General features: G+C 43.5%; 1 protein-coding gene across 1 annotated transcript; it reads right to left on the bottom strand.

Annotated features, from left to right (window-relative positions):
* Window positions 1–108: 108 nt before the first annotated feature.
* Window positions 109–12,802, bottom strand: pax9 (paired box 9). Its single transcript, XM_046412126.1, has 4 exons — window positions 12,623–12,802; window positions 11,351–11,965; window positions 9,224–9,363; window positions 109–5,379 (listed from the first exon to the last, which is right to left on the bottom strand). Exons 1-4 carry the CDS (start codon window positions 12,624–12,626, stop codon window positions 5,125–5,127), a joined length of 1,014 nt encoding a protein of 337 aa, XP_046268082.1. The 5' UTR covers window positions 12,627–12,802; the 3' UTR covers window positions 109–5,124.
* Window positions 12,803–19,491: the final 6,689 nt, after the last annotated feature.

Raw genomic sequence — 19,491 nt, 5'->3', positions numbered from 1 at the left:
GTGAACACAAAATTTTCTGCCAAATTTAGAACAGTTTTGGTCATTTCACGAGAGATTTATGCACTTTGTGCTTTGATTTTTTTTTTTTTTCAGTGCTTGTCTCACTGGTTCAAAGTGGGCTGTGCTGAGTTTGGGAACAAAAAGTGATGTGACGTACTTCTGTGCGCCAACCATCACCAAGTTGAGTGAAATTTGAATTAAAATCTCATGATGGTTGAGGAGGCTGTTTGCTTGTGTCGGTCACACTTGAGCCCCCTCCCCCTCCACGGTCCTGATGGAGACAATCATGAGTTAAACTCTTGAAGAATAAAAAGTAAGTTTTTTTTTTTAAAATGAAGTAGCTTATTTCACCAAAATTACTTAAAGCCATAGAGGCGTGTTTAATGTTATATACCAGGTTTTCAGCTTTAATGTTCAGTTTCAAATGAAATAAAACGCCAAAAAGGCATGTGAACGTAAGAATAACGAAACAAAACCTCATCCACTATAGAGCTGCACACTGCAGGCTGTGAGTTCAGAGAGTTCAGATGAGTCTCACTTCCTGCTGGACTCAGTCAATCATCCATCTGATCTTCAAACATCAGTCTTGCCTTAATACAAAGTGCCCGTGTGTAGTCTGCAGCAGCACTCGCATCAGCAGAGCGGTGACGCACACGTACGGTACACACTGCTTGTGTGTACACGTCTTAATGCACAACACTGCGTGCATGATCGCATATATCTATACTGTGATAACATCCATAGTACTGAGCCTAACTGTTTATCTCAAACTAACCAAACAGCCGCAATGGCGTACAGTAATTCTTAAGAATCGCCGTGTTTAAGAATCTCTTAAACGCTGATATTATAAAAGGCCTATTGCGGAACTTTTTGAAATCTTTTTTGCATGACATATATTTTTATGTACCTTCTTTGAATTGGACTAGTATGAAATATTTTATCCAGCTTTTATTGTAAGAAATTGTGTTAATCTGCCTTTTCTTTCTCAATTTTTAAATATTAGCATTAATGGAACGGTACTTACATGTATTGGTAGCAAATAAAAAGGAATTAAACTCCTCACTTGTTTACTTCCTTGTGTGTGTGTGTGTGTGTGTGTGTGTGTGTGCGTGTGTGAGAGAGAAGGATAAAGGATACACACATGTCCTGTAACTGTAACTTTGTGTTGTTGCGGTGTTGTCCTCTCTTCAGCTTGGTGTCGACACAAGCGTATCACCTTCTGTCACTGCACCCCGCGACCCCGTCAGATCACTTTGTTTGAGAACCTGTCAGCCGTAGAAGTTGTATTAGCTAACCAAGCCTCAGTCTTTTCTCTCTCAGTGTGATTGGGCATCCGGTGCCTGAGCACAGCTCCAATGCAGGTCGAAACAACAAGCTCAGGAAATGCAAATGTGGCTGCAGAAACGGGTAGTGGGTTCCTGCACACATTTTCTCCCTTTGCCAGTCTGTCTCTTACACAAATATGCACACACACACAGACACACCTGTTGCACAGGCTTAGGTGTAGTGGCTGCTCTGTAAGATACTCATCTTAACCTCATCTGGCAGTAGCTTATACTGAGCCACGTTGGCATTTGACAGTCATCATTAATGTGGGAGTTTCTCTCAGCCAAAATGGAACGGCTCCTGGTTTTTTGCCCAGGGGGCCTGTGGTGAGAGACTAACAACTGTGGCTTGCAGACTGATGGAATCGTAAGCGCTTAACGTGCGCTTTCTGTAATGGAGTGCTGAATGCGTGTGTTTGTTTCAGACCTGACAGCTCGTAACGTGTGCAGCGTGTATTGCTGGTAGCTATGCAATGGAGCCACCCTTCACCTGAATTCCCCGCACACCGCACTGATCATAAATCTGCGGCGAGCCCCCTTCTCCTCATTTTCTTTTACACCATGTCCATGTGTGTTCCATCGTCCTCACCTGTAACATTTCAATCCCAGCGGCTGTGCTCTGGCAAGCATGCAATTTGGACATGGCTTTACCTGTCTTTCTGCATGCAGACACGTTTAATGATAGATGAATAGATTAAAATGTACAGGATTTACACTGCATGTGGGGGATGAAGCAGTGATTCATGTCAGTGTGACCCAACACGGGAGCCGCATACGTAAATACCAAAGACGCAGAACCAGACATGTTGTGATTTTCCAAGCACGGTTGATTTTTTTTTTTTAAAGAGCTTTTACTCACCTGTCTGCTTGCTGTTTTAAGGCATTAAGAAAACACTCTGGCTGTTGTCAGCTTGAAGCACTGTATTCAGCCGCTGTTGCATGCTCTGCTCTGTGTTAGTCTGCAAATGGCTGTCTTGTTTCTGATTGCATGTGGAGAAGTAAAGATAACCATATGACACTGAAGTCAGACTCAACATCATTAATTATAAACACGTGTCTGCCCCTATTTTTAAAACTAGGCCTTTCAGACCCTCTCCTCCATAAAGCTGACCAGCATTAGGCTGCAAGAGTGGGGGGATTATTAGACTTTCGAGAAGCTATTCCTCCTGTCTAGAAAACACGCTGTTCTTATTTTAATTTTTTTTTTCTTTTTTTTTTTTTTAGATACTGGTGTCAATTAAGCCGGCCACATTTTAATTTTGTTGCATGAGTCAGAGGAGAGGAGACTTCATGTAGCTTATAGTTGAAAGGAAAAGTTGTTTGGCCTTGTTGTTTGTAGGCTGAGGTGCAGGAAGAAAAAAGAAAAAGGAAAAAACAAGAGCATGTAACGACTTTTTCATGCCACTCAGAGAGTTCACCATCATTTACTGTACGTGATGGATGGTGCAGGGTGGAAAAGGGGTGGCCGAGAGGGCTGGTTGGTACAGCGAGTGTATCATCACGTCCCTGTGATGTGGTTCACATACGGTCAAAGAAACACTACGATCCCTGAGCAACGGTCCGTGACCACTGGATACGGGGAAGAGTGCTTTCCAAGTCAAATCAGCCCCTGCGTGGGGAGGACTGTTGACACTGTCACACGGAGGGACTGTTTATGCTGTAACATAGGAGGAGAGGAAACGCGGGGGCCACAGCTAAGCCCAACCACCGCCCGAAAGCTCGGCTCCAGGTAATGATATGTAAAAGAGCAGGTGAGGAGTTTTAAAATCTACAGCTTTGAGTCCACGCTGGAGCCCAGTTTGCTTAAATCTCTGTCTCGACTGCAGGGCCAGACAGGGCTTGCCAGACACGCTCATAATTTATTACACCACACTTTTTTCCCCCCCTTAAAATTTTCAGAGTATTTTTGCATCATCTTTGCAAACATGTCATTTGTCAACTGGGCTGTGCTCTATTCTTTTGTAATGAACATGTTGAGTTGGCCCTGACAAGCTCTGTTTGGCCCTTTTTGTGGCTGCAGAAGGTTCGCGTTTGGGTCAGATGTCTGATGACCTTGGAGACCACAGGCCAATGAGCCTATTTGTGGCTCCCTGTATGCACGTGGACTCCACCTCACCCCGGGAGTCTGGGAGTCCCGGCCCGGCACACACACACACACACATGTCACATTTTAATGCGGCGATGATGTTCTAATTTACTGTCCAGCAGAAAAAAATTAGGAGTTAGAACTGTTTGAAATTACTGGGAATTATAATGCATGACATTAGACTTTCACTAGTCTATTATTTACAGAGGACAGTAGGGCTCTTAAAAAATCAAACTTCAGTTTTCAGATATTTTACTGAAGGCAGCTTTTTCTATAAGAGTAACTTGTGAGATTAGACAGTATCATGTCTACGTGTTTTCTCTAATCAATAAAACTACTTCGTTTTTCGTTTTTATCACTTTCAAAATAAAATATGGGCTTTAAACGCTTAGTTTCTTTGCAAAATAGTTTGTTAGATGTTTTTTTATATTTCTTCATATATATATATATCCATGTGTGTGTATCTTTATTAATAGCTAATACCCAAATATAAATAAATGTTTAGAAAGCTAGGAAGGATCATATCATGGCGTGAGAGATTTACTGACCAACAGTTTAACAAAAAAAATTGCTTTATGTGGTGACAAACACTGTGTGCGCTCAAAGCATGAACTTTCCTAGTGAGCCGTGACGCCTGGCGATAGCAAATACAGGCCTCTGCACGCACATGTACAGTATATATAATATATATACATAATATATGCATATATATATAGATATTTTTTTTATTATTGTTTTTTTTATGGAAAGCATTTCCTGCTCATGTAAAACAGGCCAACAGGCTACAATACCTTGACTTGAGCTGCCCTAACATTCAGAGAGAAGGTGAATAGTTTTAGCTGTGATGGTGTAGATTGATGTCATGTTACTGTCAGGATAAAAACTTGCAGAGGATTCCCCAAACAACCAGCAAAGTCCAATAACAGCCAAACAATTTAATAAGATACATTCAATTTCATTGTGCAACATTTTTCCATTGTTATTGCTCTAGACTCCAACATAAGACCAATGCCAATTTTGTCTAAATGCGCGTGGAGATTTCCATGCTGTCTGTAAGGCTAATTGCACTTCATTCAACGTACCTTAATCAAATAAATAAACTTCTCTCTGGAGCTCTTGCATAGGCTACATTTTTAGAGAAGTGTTTTTGTGGGAGGGGGAACAATGCTCCATAAGAGAGTTAACTTTTATCAAAAACATAAACAACAACACTAAAAAAAAAAGCATACAAACATATAAAAACAATAGCAATTAATAAGCACCCTGACACACTAATGCAAAGTTTTTCCCCCCCTCTGCTTTGACTGCAAATTCATGAAGTTATTATACATTTACCCATTTTTGCCCAAGGACATTTGATGCAGAGGTGTGCAGAACAAAAAAAAAATCTGAGAGGAATTGTGTTGATGGATGGAGTAGAAGTCACACATCAGTCCTTCAGTACACCTGTCTTGCAAGTTCTTTCAGACAGCGAGAGTTTGTAGTAAAAATTGACAGACTGTTTATTCCTTTCGTGTCTTTGGTCTGACTGTGCAGCGAGGAGGAGGAGGAGGGGGGTCACATACAGAACGGCACAAATACGGGTCCTGGGGGCCGAGTCCTTCATAGAAAGGAGTCAATGGGGATGAAATGAAGCCACAGGGGACAGACTCGGTGTCTCCTGTCCTTGCCGTCCCTCCCTCGCTCCCCACCGATCAGTCTGTGGAGCTGCCTTCACAGTGCCGAGGCGGTGACTGGGTGGATGGCGTCACGGTTGGCTGTCATGCTCTTGAAGGCCAGAGGGGTGGCGATGTCACAGCTGTGGGGAGATAGAGCACTGCCACTGGCCGGCTGCCACGTGGGTCCGGTCACATAGGCCGAGGTGGTGGCGCTGTACCCCATGTAGGGTGACACTTGGGTGGGAGGGTGGTAGGGAGGGATGCTGGGTGCCGTGACATAGCTGTTCACTGTGGGCAATCCATTCGGCGTCTGGAAAACAAACGAGAAGGAAAAGGGAGGGCAGAACATCAGCAGGTGAAAGCCGGGGTTTGACGTCTAAAAAGGGTCGCTGCTCGATGATTTTCATCCTGTCTTCCTCCTGCAGGACTGCTGGAGGGGGGGGGGGGTATTTGCCACAGAACCATTCCTAAATCTCTATAAAGAAGCAAGACCTCCATTTTCAGTATTTGGTGACGTGACTCCGAGGCTGTCACACACGAGCAGCTGAGTTATGATGGGGGGGGAAAAAACTGAAAGAAGTGAAGTGAAAGGAAAAGTGATGCTGGCTGAATTCTAAGCAGCAGAAACTTAAATTTTAACTTCACAGCCGCCACATAAGGAAAAAAAAAACCCATTTTCCCAATTTTGATGAAAGTATGAATGACGAATTATGCGCTCTCATGCCCCTGGACCATATTAGATGTATTAAAACCACACATGCGTAATTGCCCTTCTAAGTCTACGGGACTTGTTTTCCACCTAAAAGTGGACATTTCTCCCCCCGGCGGCGTTGATACACCACGTCAGACGATGGGAGACGGTGTGGTGTGGTTGGGGGCTCCACGAAACAGATGTCACGCGAGATTGAGAGTGAAAGGGCAGGAAGAGGGGAAATATGATAGAGAATGAGGCGAGCGTAGGGTTCGAAGCATGAATGGGCTTTGCTTTTCTGGCACGGCGACAGGACTTAACTTGAGGAATTCACCAAAGCATTTCAGCAGGGAGGCCGAATTTCTCCCTGGGTGGTCTGCGACTACTGAGAATTATTTCTAAAATTGTGATCTTTTCTGTTTCTGCGCCTTCTTTTCATTGGCGGGCTTGACTGGCAGAGTCCCTGGCCATTTCTTTAAAATGGACATGAGAAAAAAATTATACTCCAAACTGACATTTGTGGTGATTATAAAACATGACTATAGAGAGGAAACTGGCCTTCGCTGTGTACGCACTTGCTTGTGGGTGTCTGCGGGTCTGCGCAGGGCGACTGCGGGTGTCTGTGTGGGTGTTTGCGGGTGTCTGTGAGTTTAAAATGTTTTAAAATAACGTTTTGTTTTTCCATTTGAAATCTTTTTTTTTTTTTCTTCAAAACATTTTATCACACTTCCCGCCAGTTAAAAGCACTACATGTAACACACACATCTACAGCACAAATACACGCATACAGTAGGTACATATTGTAGCCCATATTACACACACACACGCAGTACATATGCAAAATAACAGGAAACGCCTCAGAGTGTGAACTCCACTTGCTGCAGCTCAATACATTTCCACAGACACGTGTGGCATTTAGTCAACTAAATTTATAAGACTGATAAAAGGTCTGGAATCAGACTGCATCACTTGTTTAGGTGTACCTTTTATTTTGGCCATCCCTCCTCCTCCACCCATTGTCTGACTAGACTGTAAAACCATAATATTTACACCACACTATATGTGCACGTCTTACAATTTATATTTTATTTAATATTTACAAATCTGTGAAATGTGTAAACCTACATAACAAAACGCATATTTTGCATTTAATATAGCGCCATAATAATAAAAAAATACGTTAGGGTGACTTTCTCCTCTTTTATCAGTCATAATATTTTAGTAATAATTGTCTGCCGTTTTATGAAATGTTATTATTAAGCACAAGTAAAAATAGTAATAATGATGATGATGATGAATCAAACCATTGATGCATCGCGCTCTGATAGATTTGTTTGTGTTTCAGAGAAATCGTTAAAACTCCTCCTTTCACTCCTCGAAAGCTTTAATCTACCACGAGACGACTAAAATGAAATAGTAGCGACACGCAGCTGCTGTTATTTAAGATAAATGAGTTCTGCTAGCTGTTTCAGATTTATTTATTTTATTTTATTTTAAATCTTCTCCGAGCCGCCGCGCGCCCTGAGCTCCTGACTTAACCTTAAATCTGTTTTAATGACGCTTCTTCTTCTTCTTCTTCGTCTTCTTCTTCTCCTGCTTCTTCTTCCTCTTCTTCTTCGTCTGCGTCCAGAGAAAAACCTGAGAGTCCCACGGGTGCATCTGCCCTCCAAACAGCGCCTATAGGCCACATGTTGCTAACCGCAGCCTCTGGCCTGATACACTAACGACCCATATTTTACAAAATAAATAGATAAATAAATAAAATAAAGACAAAGGAGCCTTTAGAAGCTCCCGGTGTTCCCATTTGAATTAACTTTGCACTGACAGTCGTCTTTAAAAAGAATTTGAAAAGTAATTAGAAACACGACGGGAAGAAAGCGAGTTATAAGCCTCTTTTGAAAACGTCAGGGGCCTTTCGGCCACCGTCTCAGCGCGATCGTTGCATGACATCTCTGTTTCCCCGAGTCCCTCACAAACACAAACAGATCCATTTAACATCAGATGTGCAAACAGCGGGTTTAGTCTGAGTGACAAAGGCACAGTTAATCCTCCAGCGCTTTGGTGCAGCGCTGCTCGCTTCACCATTTGTTTTTCATGCAATAAACTGTGTAATTTATGGAGTTGTTATTTTTTAGCATTTAATGGCTCACTTCTGTTTTTGTGCAGTTGCTGGGCGAACCGCTCACACAGTTTAGTGTGTCCACTTTGTGCTGGGACTTCTGAACGCTGCTAATCTCACAGCATCGGCCCTGTTTTCATGAAAACTCCCCCCGTGATGAAGTGGCTGACTAAAACATGCGGCAAAAAATTGTTTTATTTTATTTATTTATTTATTTTTATTTTTTTTTACTGTCAAAATAAGAGGAAAAACAAAAACGCGCATGCGCACAGTCGGAGGCATCTTAGCCCCTTTATTTGTCATCTACTTTGGAAAACCAAAAATAAATTGGCCTACACGTAAAAATACGCCTGCATAAGATTATTGAAATTAATTCTGAATAGAAAAGTCGAGAAAAGTTAATAACAATGTGAATTTAAACGAATTGGTCACAGGGCGAGTTAGCAGCCTTTAAAATTAGGGAAACATTAGATGTTATTATTTAAAGTGAATGTGTGTGTAATGTGCGAAATTCGGTGTCGGTGAATGTATTAATCTAATCTGGATATGGATATTTCACGTTCATTTCTCGGTTTAAACTGCTCAGTGCACAATGATTAATGTCCCGACAGTTCAGGCCTGCACGACTTTGGTTTAACACAAAATATCAACCTATCAGCTGCTGTTATTTTTCACAATAAGCCTGAATAAGACAAACTGTGCACACTGGTTAATGTTCCCTCTTGCGCTTCAATGTCTTGCCTCAAACCCTGCATGGACTGTAGCACTAAACCAACCCATTAAAATACTACAGGCCTCTGCTAGAATAATCCACCAGGAAACCGAAAACAGACTATATTAGTCTTCTGACTCCTTTTTTTATGGGTCCAACCAGTTTCTGAGTGTTAAGCAGGCTGCAGTTAATTTCAAAACTCCGACATGCTAAGCTGGAAATCAAGAATCAAGAAAATCACCAGGCTGTCCAAAAGTCTTTGACCTACTAATTATTAAATAATGTGCACTCAGATGAGTCATAAAAGCACTGACCATGCAGCGGGGCCTGCAGGAGGAGGCCAAAATAAAAACAAAAAAAAATAAATTAATTAAAATATATTATTTTAGTTAATAAGAATAATACACTAGCCAACAGAGGGAGCGCATTAATGCAGCGAAAGGGAAATGTCCAAGCCACATTATGATTCAAATATTAGAAAATATACTCAAGGCTTCTGTTAGATTAATGGACTGACTGCCAGAAGTTTGAATAGACTATTTTTCACTAATGTTGCACTTTTAGGTTGCAAAAAATAAAAAAGTAAAAAAAAAAAAAACAAAAACAGAGAGAGAGAGGTGTCCGTTTATTACCTGTGTGTATTTTGCTTCAGGTTCTAAATGCGGCTTATCCACGCCATTGACTAGTGCAGAGCTTGCTGGTGGGAAATTAGTCCTGTTTATAGCGCTCCATTCTTCTAGTTTGACGCTGGGAAAGGATGGACTGTCACTAACTGGGGGGGCAAAAGAGAGAAGAGAAGACAGGAGATTTTAAGACTGTAGGAAAAGAACCCGCACAGGCCGCTGCTTCTGCATGCATCCATCAGGCGCAGGTTAGCCAGGCTGCACAAGACAATAAACCCTGTGACATTTGGCACGAAAGCGCGACTGTTGGACACTTTACGCACAAATAGCTCCTATATGTCAACGTGCTTCCGTGTGCGTAAAGTTTGTTTTTTAATATATGAAACGATTCTAGTCTTGAACAGTGAAACAGACTTTTTAGCGTCTGAAACGACTCTTTCAACATCAGATACTGAGGGAGTGTTTTTTGTTTCTAATTCTCTGAAAGTGAGACTTATTAAAATATAAGTTTGCTCTAATTTTCTCCAACCCAGACCTCGACTTTTTCTGTTTCTGATTTTTGGACTTGGGCGGGTGGTGGTGGGGGGTGATCTGCCATAGCAAAGTGTTAAGACTGGATGAAACTAAATGTTTTGGGTTCCTCCATTAGATCACATCGACGCCAGCTGAAGATGTGCAGAAGTGCGACGACCCTCTGCTGGGTCAGAGGTCAGACACATTTCAGCCCACCAAAACGTCTTCCTGCCGGGGACAAATTAGATTTACTTTCACCGCGTCTCCATCAGCGTATTTTAGCATCTCCCTCCCCTTTTTTGTGAGTGATGGATATTGTATTACTCAGTTCCCGGCGTTTTACTCTGGGAAAAGCAAACTCACCAAAGTTATAACTCGATAAGGAGCTTTTTTTAAAAAAAAATGCGTTTTGTTCATGTTTAAATAACTAAATCCATCCACATGGTTTGACTCGGTGCAGCCCGTACGTTTATATCAGTGTGTGTGTGTGTCAGTGTGTGTGTGTGCCCGCACGCGCGTCAAATTTAATATTAGCTCACTGATAATTCATGATAATCAACCTGAATATTTTTGTCTTCACTTTTAACTGCCACTTTCCGTGATATATTTTTTTAAACTGACCGGTGAAATCACTTTGGTGCAAATGAGCGTCTCACCTCACCAAATGCAGGAAACTTAGCATTCAACAACCTGCCACAAACATCTGCTAATAATTTGGAAATGCATAAATAGTTTATATAGGCAGCTTCTCAAAACATTTTCCTCCACTTGTAATTTATTTTTTCGTGGATATCTGCGTTACATTTGTCTTGTTTGGATTGCCCGAGCTCAGGTTCTCGCATGGCGGTGGAGGTGGAGCAGATCCGGGGCGTGTTTGTGCGTGGCAGCCCTGAATCCTAACAGCGGGACTGACAACACTTCCCCTCCTGCCACTGGAAAACAAGCTCTCAGAAAAAGAGAAGAAGAAGAAGAAGAAAAAAAAAGCCCTTTCACAACACCGAGCCGACCATTAACACTGATTTATGCCGGATCCTGTTTCACTGTTTCCAAAACAGTTGTGGTCTCGTTGAGTCCGAGCCAAACTTATCTGGGCCCATACCTGCATGTGTCCCATACAGGCCCGCGACAAAGAGAACACATGCAGCAGAAGCACAGCTTACCGTGAGCTGACTAAAGCTGAGACATGGCACACATTCAGCACACCTCGTTTTGATGCACTTCACCTCAGAGCCTTTCCCTCCGCCGTCCCTCTAATATTCCACATCCGCTTCTTAATTATTACTGCAAGCCGGACCATCTGTTCCTGAACTAACCTGCCTCCCTTTCAAATCAATATCAGCCGGCAGGTCAAACGGTATTTAAGCTCTTCTCTGCTTCACACACACACACACACACACACACACACACACTCCATAGAGGCCTGTGAGTTTATAACACTCCAGTAGTTACTTTCGGGGCCCTATAAAAAAACATTTAGAGCAACTCAAAGGGGAAAACAAATCCACTTTCTCTGACAAAAACACGCACACACATTCGCACTCTTGCGCGCAAAACCCCTTCAAAAGTTGTTTAAATGTAGTGCAGTAAACAAATGGCACCCGCCCTCCATGCAGCCATGCTTACTTTGTTGCTCTGTAATAGACCGTATCCCCAGAATATCTGTTACAGAGTGCGATGAAGGCCATATCCTGTGCATGGCCATGTGTCCGGGAAGGGTGGGCATGCCGGGGGGTGTGGGCACTTTGGACGTCGGGTATGAGTATAAGTGGTTGTAGGGTAACGTTGGTTGTGGCGGTGGGTGAGGCGCCTGCTTGCTGGACTCGTACTGGCTCTGCTGGGACAGATTCCCGATCTTGTTGCGGAGGATCCGACTGATGGAGCTCACAGAGGGCAGATTGAACTTGTCACAAACCCCGTCGGCGAGTAGCCGGTCCCGGATCTCCCAGGCAAAAATCCCCGGGTCTCTCTGCTTGTATGTCCGTATGTGTTTGACCACGGTAGGTGTGGTGACCCGCGGCTTGCTGCCTCCGATGGCTCCCGGGAGGATGGAGCCGGTCTCGTTGTAGCGGGCCAGGATCTTGCTGACGCAGCCGTGTGAGACGCGCAGCTGCCTGCTGATGTCACAAGGTCGAATCCCGAGTTGGGCCAGCTCCACTATCCTGAGCCGGATGGCGTTGGGGAGCGGCCTGCCGTTCACGAAAACACCGCCGAGCTGGTTCACCTCACCGAAGGCTGGCTCTGGTGCAAGAAAAACAAAAAACAAACAGACAGAAAGGCAGAACAATGAGACAGCGATTAGGTAACCAACCCAGGGCCCACCACAGGCTGCTTTAGCCCGGGCGAAACCGCACATGTATGAGGCCTGGTACCGCTTACCAAACACACAGCTGTGCACGGCCAAATATGGCAGACATGTTAAGTGTTAGACTGTGTTTTTAATCTGCTTATTCTGAGTTTTTTCCTGCCATTTATGAGAACATCGTGTAACCAAAACACTTTCACGTGTCTTCAGAGCTGATTTAAAAATCAATCATCAAGCAAAGGCGCATCCGTTTAGGCTTCACCCCAGAAAAAGGATTCACTTTATTATGCCAGTTTGTCACTTTGACTTATTAATGTTTGGTTAAAAAGTACCAGCCCACGGCTGACTGATAGCTGTCGTGCACGCAGGCTGGACTCCACACGGACGTGCAGCGCGCAGTGCCAGAACTCGTGCGTAACTGACACATGTAATAATTCAGTCTGCTGGTTTCTTCCTCGCTGGTTTAAAGGCTAAAGCGAGCCGCCGAAACATCACAGACAGCCGGTATCTCGCTGTCTTTTTCCCACCTTGCCGTTGGACCGTTTGCGGCATCCCTGACAGGGAAAAAAACTCGATCTGAACACTGAACTCACCCATCGTGTTAAAGCCGCAAATGAAGAACACGGTGTCCGGTTTCTGCCTCCTGCGTGGCTCCTGCTCCGCGTCCAGCGTGTCCACTGTCCAAAATCGCGTCCAAGAAAATCTTCTTGTGCGATAAGGAACTAGAGGGACTAAATTCTCGATCTGTTTCCTGACGGCGCTGGAGACAGGCTTACATTTCAATCTGTTGAAATCAGGAGGCTGGACTTCCAACGCTTCTGCCCCGCTGATTGGCTCGGCTCGCCAATAGACTTTCGAGGTTGCTGTGAGTTGCTGTGCTATTGGTGCAAAAGTTTGACATGACAAGTCCGCAAAGCTCGCCCACCACCACCACCCCCTTCCCACCCAGCCCAGTCCTCCTCCTCCTCCTCCTCCTCCTCCTCCTCCTCCTCGTCCTGCTCTCTCCCATCAGAAATGTGGGGATATACCACCATGAAAGCGTTTGTTGTTGACACAGATATGGTGAGTATAATGCACTATCAAGATTTTGGATAAGACCTTTTCAGCAGCGACGTGGCGCTAAATAAAAAGATGCGTAAAAAGCTCCAGTGTGTGACCATCACGAGGAGCCATCACCTGAAAAAAATATTTATTTACGGTTCAAACTTCTGCAATTAAACCCCCCTCGTTTAACGTGTAATTCACGTACGCTTTTAGTTTGGGTTTAACAACAACTATTGAACCTTTCAAAGGAAAAAAAAGGGAAAAAAAGTTCAAGTTTCTGTTATGAAACAAAAAGGTGAAAAATCTTTGAGTTTGGGTGGCTTTAAACGCTCCACTACAGCAGCCTTCATGTCAACCTTTTAAATGGCATCATTAAGGAAATGGCAGGAAATGAATGATTTGGTTTTGAGTAATGTAATTGGTTGGGTGATGTTTGTAAACTGTATCTCAGCGCGCTGAGGATTATCACACTTTGGGGTTTATTTTTTTCCTCTCTCATTTGTCGCCCAGAGTTTCAATCTCCTTTACGCATTCAAGCGTCGACTGCTGCGCTTTGCGAAAACACGCCAAAAACAAATCCTTGACGGGGAGGATGTTGTGCTGAAAACGAAAAGGCGGACGTGTTTAAACTTTGGATAAAGAACCTGTCTACTCGAGCAGCTTGGAAATAAAACCCCAGCCAGATTTATCTCCCGTGCCAATTTTAAATTAAATTTCAAGTGATTTATTTAGACGTGTGTGTGTGTGTGTGTGTGTGTGTGTAAGACGAACAGTGCTCTTTAAGGTGTTGTTTTAACTCACTAATATTCACTTTCCCGATTCAAACGTGCATGTCCGTTTTATTTACATGACGGCTGTGCGGCGAACAGGCCAAACTTCTCTTCAGATTATGCACAGAAGGGAAGCTTTGATGCGTTCAGGGCTCTTATATGATAAAGAAATTACCTTTAATGTCCTGACCTTTACATAATTACCTCTCGGGCTCACGGCCTGCACACCAGCATCTCACAAAGGGGTTATTCCTAACTTTACTGCGTGCACTCGCTGCACAGAAACCCCACTTACAAGCAGTAAGGAAGATTTGTTGCCTCCCGACACGAGAGACAAAACACACGCCATAACTTTGCGCCTTCACGTCTCTCCACTTTGGACACACTCTTTGGAGTTTCTCGTATTATATTTAAAAAAGAAAAAGAAAAAAAAAAGAAAAGAAAAAAAAGAAAAGGCCACAACCTGAAGGGATCAACGTGCGTGTAAACATCAAACGGGCGCTCCTGCACAGCCGTGCAATTAGGAATATTGTTGAAAACCTCTGCTGACATTAAGGCGTCTGTGAGGGGGGCAAAATGTACACAAAGTATCCCTCAGTATTTGTTCCGGCGCGTACAGCTCTGAGGGTTGGATACTGCAGAGGAAAACACTCCATAGCTTTTTTTTTCTTTAATTTTCCCACCTTTTCGGGATAACATGACATAAAATCTCTGACATTACACAGATTGCAGCGTGCGCTTTCACCCCAACACGAATCAGATGAACAGTTTATTATTATTATTATTATTATTATTATTTAAAGAGGCGCAAATTGAATATTCTCCCGCAGATTATTTTTGCTAACCTTTAGACCAACCAACTGGACTTCTTAGTTAACTCATTTTTCTTTTTAAATTTACCACTTCCATTTTAAATTTACTTCCCCACCACCACCTGCCCGCCCCGGCCTGCTCAGCTCCCAGGCAGCTAATGCGTCAAGGATAATGTTTACCGTGGGGTGTGTGTGGGGGGACGTGCTCAACTTGTTTCCACTGAGGTTCCCCCGGTGGCTGAAATAACAAAAGGTCAGCGGTGAGGGATCAAAGGTCTCCACAGGACTGCTCCATCGTCGGCACTTTTAGACTGAAAGGACACCTTCCTGTTCCCCCTCCCCCCCTGCTGTGAACCATGTCCACCTGAGGATGCGCTGCCGCCACATCCTTTAATAACCTCCGTGTTTATCAAATTAGTGACCCCCACCCCTCACCACCACCAAAAATATTGACATTAAATTCCTGCTTGAAATAATAATTGAATTCGTTGTTTTAAGTTTGCAAGCGTTCAGCTAAAAGTTGTTATTATTAGCCAAGCTCAGAAAAAGTCGACTATTGTTCTAATTATTAATCTTACTGTTGTTGTTGTTGTTAGGCGTCAGAATTTGAAGCGCGCGGCCGTCCCGTAATGATTTCCAGACTGTACGCGGCTGTCTCATGTCTGCAGCTCACAAGCCCGAGCTCGTCCATGTCGAATTGAATTGTTCAAACCGCCCGTGAAGGCAACGCGTCACTTGTCAGACAAATTGTGTAACGACGAGCTCCAAAAGCTTCGGCTGCCTGCGGGACGCCGAGCGGCTGAACTCCCTCAGGTCGCGCTGTTGCTTTGGCTGTTGGCCTGCAGGTTCACCGTCCACGCACGCACTCTGCCTCTCAGTGGGCCTTTGTGCAGATGATGATCATGTTGGCTGCAGAGGATTTAACATAATAATCAAATCACATCAGGCTCTTGTCTTTAAAGTGTGTCGCGTTGTGTGTGGCTTTAATTTCTGACGTGTCCGGGCCTTTTACGGTTTATATTCAGAAATGTTCAAAGCCAAAACTGCCGTCTCACAGTCAAAATGTGCCTCCATAGTCTATGGTTTAATGCTTGGGTGACATTTTGTAAATAATATCATATTCTAACACCACAAAATGACCTGCAGCCCTCCTCCAAAAAATGTACAAATTCACATACCAATGTGCTCAAATAATTTAATGTCATTTTATCTAATTAAACCCTTGATAGTCTAAAACAGCTGACGATTTGTATCAGGATAATCCCGACTCTTTAAATATTTTTTTCTAAATACGCTCTTTATTTATCCCTTTTGTTTACAGGTTTGCCTCTGAGCTCCGGCTGCAGCTGCTTCATAACGTACGCGCTGGTCTCCTACTTGTTTATGTATCACAGTTTTCTTTCTTGTGAAAGTGTTTGCGTTGGTCGTAATTGATTTCACGGGTCGAGCAGGTCCTTATTGACTCAAGATGATAGAAACAAGAAGAAGAAGAAGAAGAAGAAGAAGTGTGTGGCTCAAAGATATTTTATTTTCTTTTATTTGCGCTGCCTCTTTCTGTCCTTTTCGGTGCCAAATGGTGCAGAAGTGAAGGTGATGAAAAGCAGAGGAGCTTGATTGAACTGATGAGCATTTCTTGCTTTGTCAGGTGTGTGTGACCTGTGCATCATTCAGAAAGGGAGACACACTTTATTTATTTATTTTGTCTAATTTTTCTGTAACAGCCCGGACTGAAACGCCTTCGTTCACCCCACAGGATCCAACTTTTCCAAGCGTAACATTTACGCTCGGCTGTTGTTCAGCGTGAATCCCGCAGCAGCTTCAGACGAGAGAAACGAGAAAAGAGTTTTTTCCAGCTCGGTTTGTTGACATCAACAAAGTGTACAAAGCTGTAAAGCGTGATGACAGCCGCTCCCACCTCAGCTATCTCCTTCGTGTGGGAGCAAAGTAACTTAACCACCTTTTGCTTTTAATTTTCAACAAGTGAAGACTTGAGGCGCTTTGTTTTCTACCCCCACCTGAGCGGTTGTCACCACAGTGAGATACAGACTTACCTGTCCTGACTTTCACATCACAGACGATCACAAAGAGGCACAGACTGCTGCTGCTGCTGCTGCTGCTGCTGCTTGGGTCAGGATTTCGATCGAGTCTGATCGAAAGAGACTGAAACGCTTGTTGTGACGGAACCAAATGAGTCCTCAAGTGTGATTTGGTTTAAGCAAAGAGACCGAAGACGTAAAATGACTTAAAAACAAGTTGAAATCGAAGGTTCATCAACAGCTGGCATCTTCTGTCAGAGGGTTTGTTTGTGCGTTTCACTCCGTCAGACCTCAACTAATCGACGCGTGATCAAATCAGAGCAAAACTGAAAACGATTAAAAATAAACAACAGGACGCGTAATCGTTTTAATCTTGTTGTGAAACCAAAAATAATTTCACGCTTGAAAAATCGCGTTTTACTAATATTACTAATATTATTACTATTATTTATAATTCGTGTGTGTGTCCAGAGTGTTTTATCTCTCGGCACAGGAGGATGAGGATGATGCCTTCATCAGCCCGTTTGCTCTTACGTCATCTTCTGGTTAATGACAGGCAGGTCGCGAGTATTCCGTTAGAAATTACTTTTGAATAGTGTGATCTTTTCTGTTAACCGGATTATAATCTGAGCAGAAGCCTGTGAGGCGTAAAGAAATAAAGTGACACACGCGACGTGCGATCGGTGCACAAGAAGTCATAAATAATAAACAACATCAATAAAAAATCACAGATAACAAACAGCACATAAATCCAGAAATTAAAATGTTATTAAACGAATTAATTTGTTTTTATGCGCATATAAAAAAAAGGCTGTAAATAAAGACGCCACTTGTTGTCCAGTCATCGTTTGGGGGCTTTCAAAAATATTGTTAATTAGCCGTAAGTTGATGGAAGAAAACATTTCGATTCAGGGAACAATTAGAGCAACACAAGCGAAAGGTTAAGAAATTAAACGGAAATTTGAACTTTATTTAAATATATACGTGTCATATTCTAAATTATTATTATTATATTATTATTATTGTTGTTGTTGTTGTTCTTATTATTATTCATTAGATCCGGTTCTATTTTCCTGCGATTTGTTTTGGTCATAATCAGGTCGTTTAACGCGGATGGATCTGACCTCACGCAGGACTTTGTATCAGCGGGCCTGAACTTGGAGCACTGCAGAACTATTTTCTTCTATGGCGGGAGAAGAAACTGGAGCTGAACTGAGGCGCAGTGACTCTAATCCGTGCGGGACAGATTTTCTAGCTGCGACACTAAGCCGCTGAGCAGCTCGGGGGGGAAAAAAGAGGTCCACAGTTCCAGGTTTTCTGTTCCCAGTGAGATCCTGTGGGAAATCCAAGTCACCACTAATAGGTTATTATGGCAAGGCGCAGTGATTTCTTGTTTCATGGAGGGGTTGGAGGTCTGTCATCTCATACTAACTGTCCCCAAACTGACTGACATCTGCAATGGGATACACACGTGCGGAGGGTTAGCCTGTCGTGTGTGTGTGTGTGTGTGTGTGTGTGTGTGTGTGTGTGTTGCCTTCAGGAACAAGGCCCCAGCAGTTTGTCACCCAAACGCGCCACTAATCTGCGTTCTTAAAGCGGAGAGTGAAGTGGTGTCGCCTCCAGCTGTTTGATACAAATAAGATAAGACTGAACGGAGCTTTAATGGCTGGAGGAGGCTGCTGCTGCTGCTTTTCAGGCAAAAGCCATCACTCGGGCGCCTTTAAAATAACCCGCACTGATGACTCTAACCTTTGCTTTGCAGCGGCGACACCATTAAAGTCTTTCTGCAGGTTAGCACTTCTCCCGGGCTGAGTGGCCCGGTAACTTTAGTGCGGCCTTAATGAGGACGAACGCGGGTTAACGACGTATGTAGTCGTGTTTCAGAGGCCAGGCCTGGGTTTCAGCAGAGAGGGACAAAAAGAAACAATATTTACGACACTTTTAAGCATACATCACTTTGACATCTGTTCGTCTGGCACCTGGCATCCATTAGTATTAAATATTTCATTCCGCCCTAATTTGGAGCGCTCTTTGTCCCGAACCAAGGACACTAAGGTTGGGAGGAAAAAGAAATGGAGAGCTGCACCTTTAGTGCGCTTTTACGCTTTTCCTCTGTGCAGAAAAGTGCAAATGGGGTGTTGATGCAGACCACACCGCCGCGTTATGCGCCAGAGCCGAAGAGTCGTTGAGTCATACCTGGATTGGATTTATATTAAATTTCCTCATCCATTTAAGATCTCTGCAAAGCGCAGAAACGTCCCTGCAATTAGTCAGCTGTGGGCACACGAGCGTCAGATTTCTTTATTTCTTTTTTTTTTTTTACACAACGTTATTAGATTACAGAATGGACTGAGTGTTCAGTATCCTCATAAACAAACAGAGGTCAGATGTTTTCTGTCAGTGTGACGGAGCTCAAGTCCTCTGATGTATTTTTGCTGCCAGGAAGACAAACAAATAAACTCAGGAATGACAGAAATTAAAATAACCTTTCTCAAATTGAATTCTGGTGAAGAGCAGTTCACTTTAAGTGCACTTCTTTCAGTTTAGCGCAGAGGCTGACTGAGGCCTCCGTGCGGCCTGTCGTGACCGATGCGTTTCAGTGCGGAATCTCACGACAAGCTGCGTGTTGGAGGAATCCGAAGCAGCACATGTTGGCAGCGGGATCAGGTACAGCGAGCTGAGATGTGATGAAACAGGGGATCACCCAGCTGCTCCTGAAGCCAGACATTTAAGCAGAAATCTGTTTCGATAAGTGAAAGCAGCTTCCTTCAGTGTCCCTGCGCGTCCATCACGGTCAGAC

Source organism: Scatophagus argus, chromosome 15, assembly GCF_020382885.2.
Source record: "Scatophagus argus isolate fScaArg1 chromosome 15, fScaArg1.pri, whole genome shotgun sequence".
Lineage (NCBI taxonomy): Eukaryota > Metazoa > Chordata > Actinopteri > Scatophagidae > Scatophagus > Scatophagus argus.
The sequence above is the reverse complement of the archived record's forward strand: the minus strand, read 5'-3'. Positions and strand labels throughout refer to the sequence as shown.

Bases quoted from the DNA above. Each gene is read 5' to 3' on its own strand.
- pax9 (XM_046412126.1), bottom strand. The intron at 9,364-11,350 runs GTAAGCATGGCT...TTGCCCCCCCAG, and splicing joins GTCTATTACAGAGCAACAAA to TTAGTGACAGTCCATCCTTT. The intron at 5,380-9,223 runs GTAATAAACGGA...TTTGTTTTCCAG, and splicing joins CTGAAGCAAAATACACACAG to ACGCCGAATGGATTGCCCAC.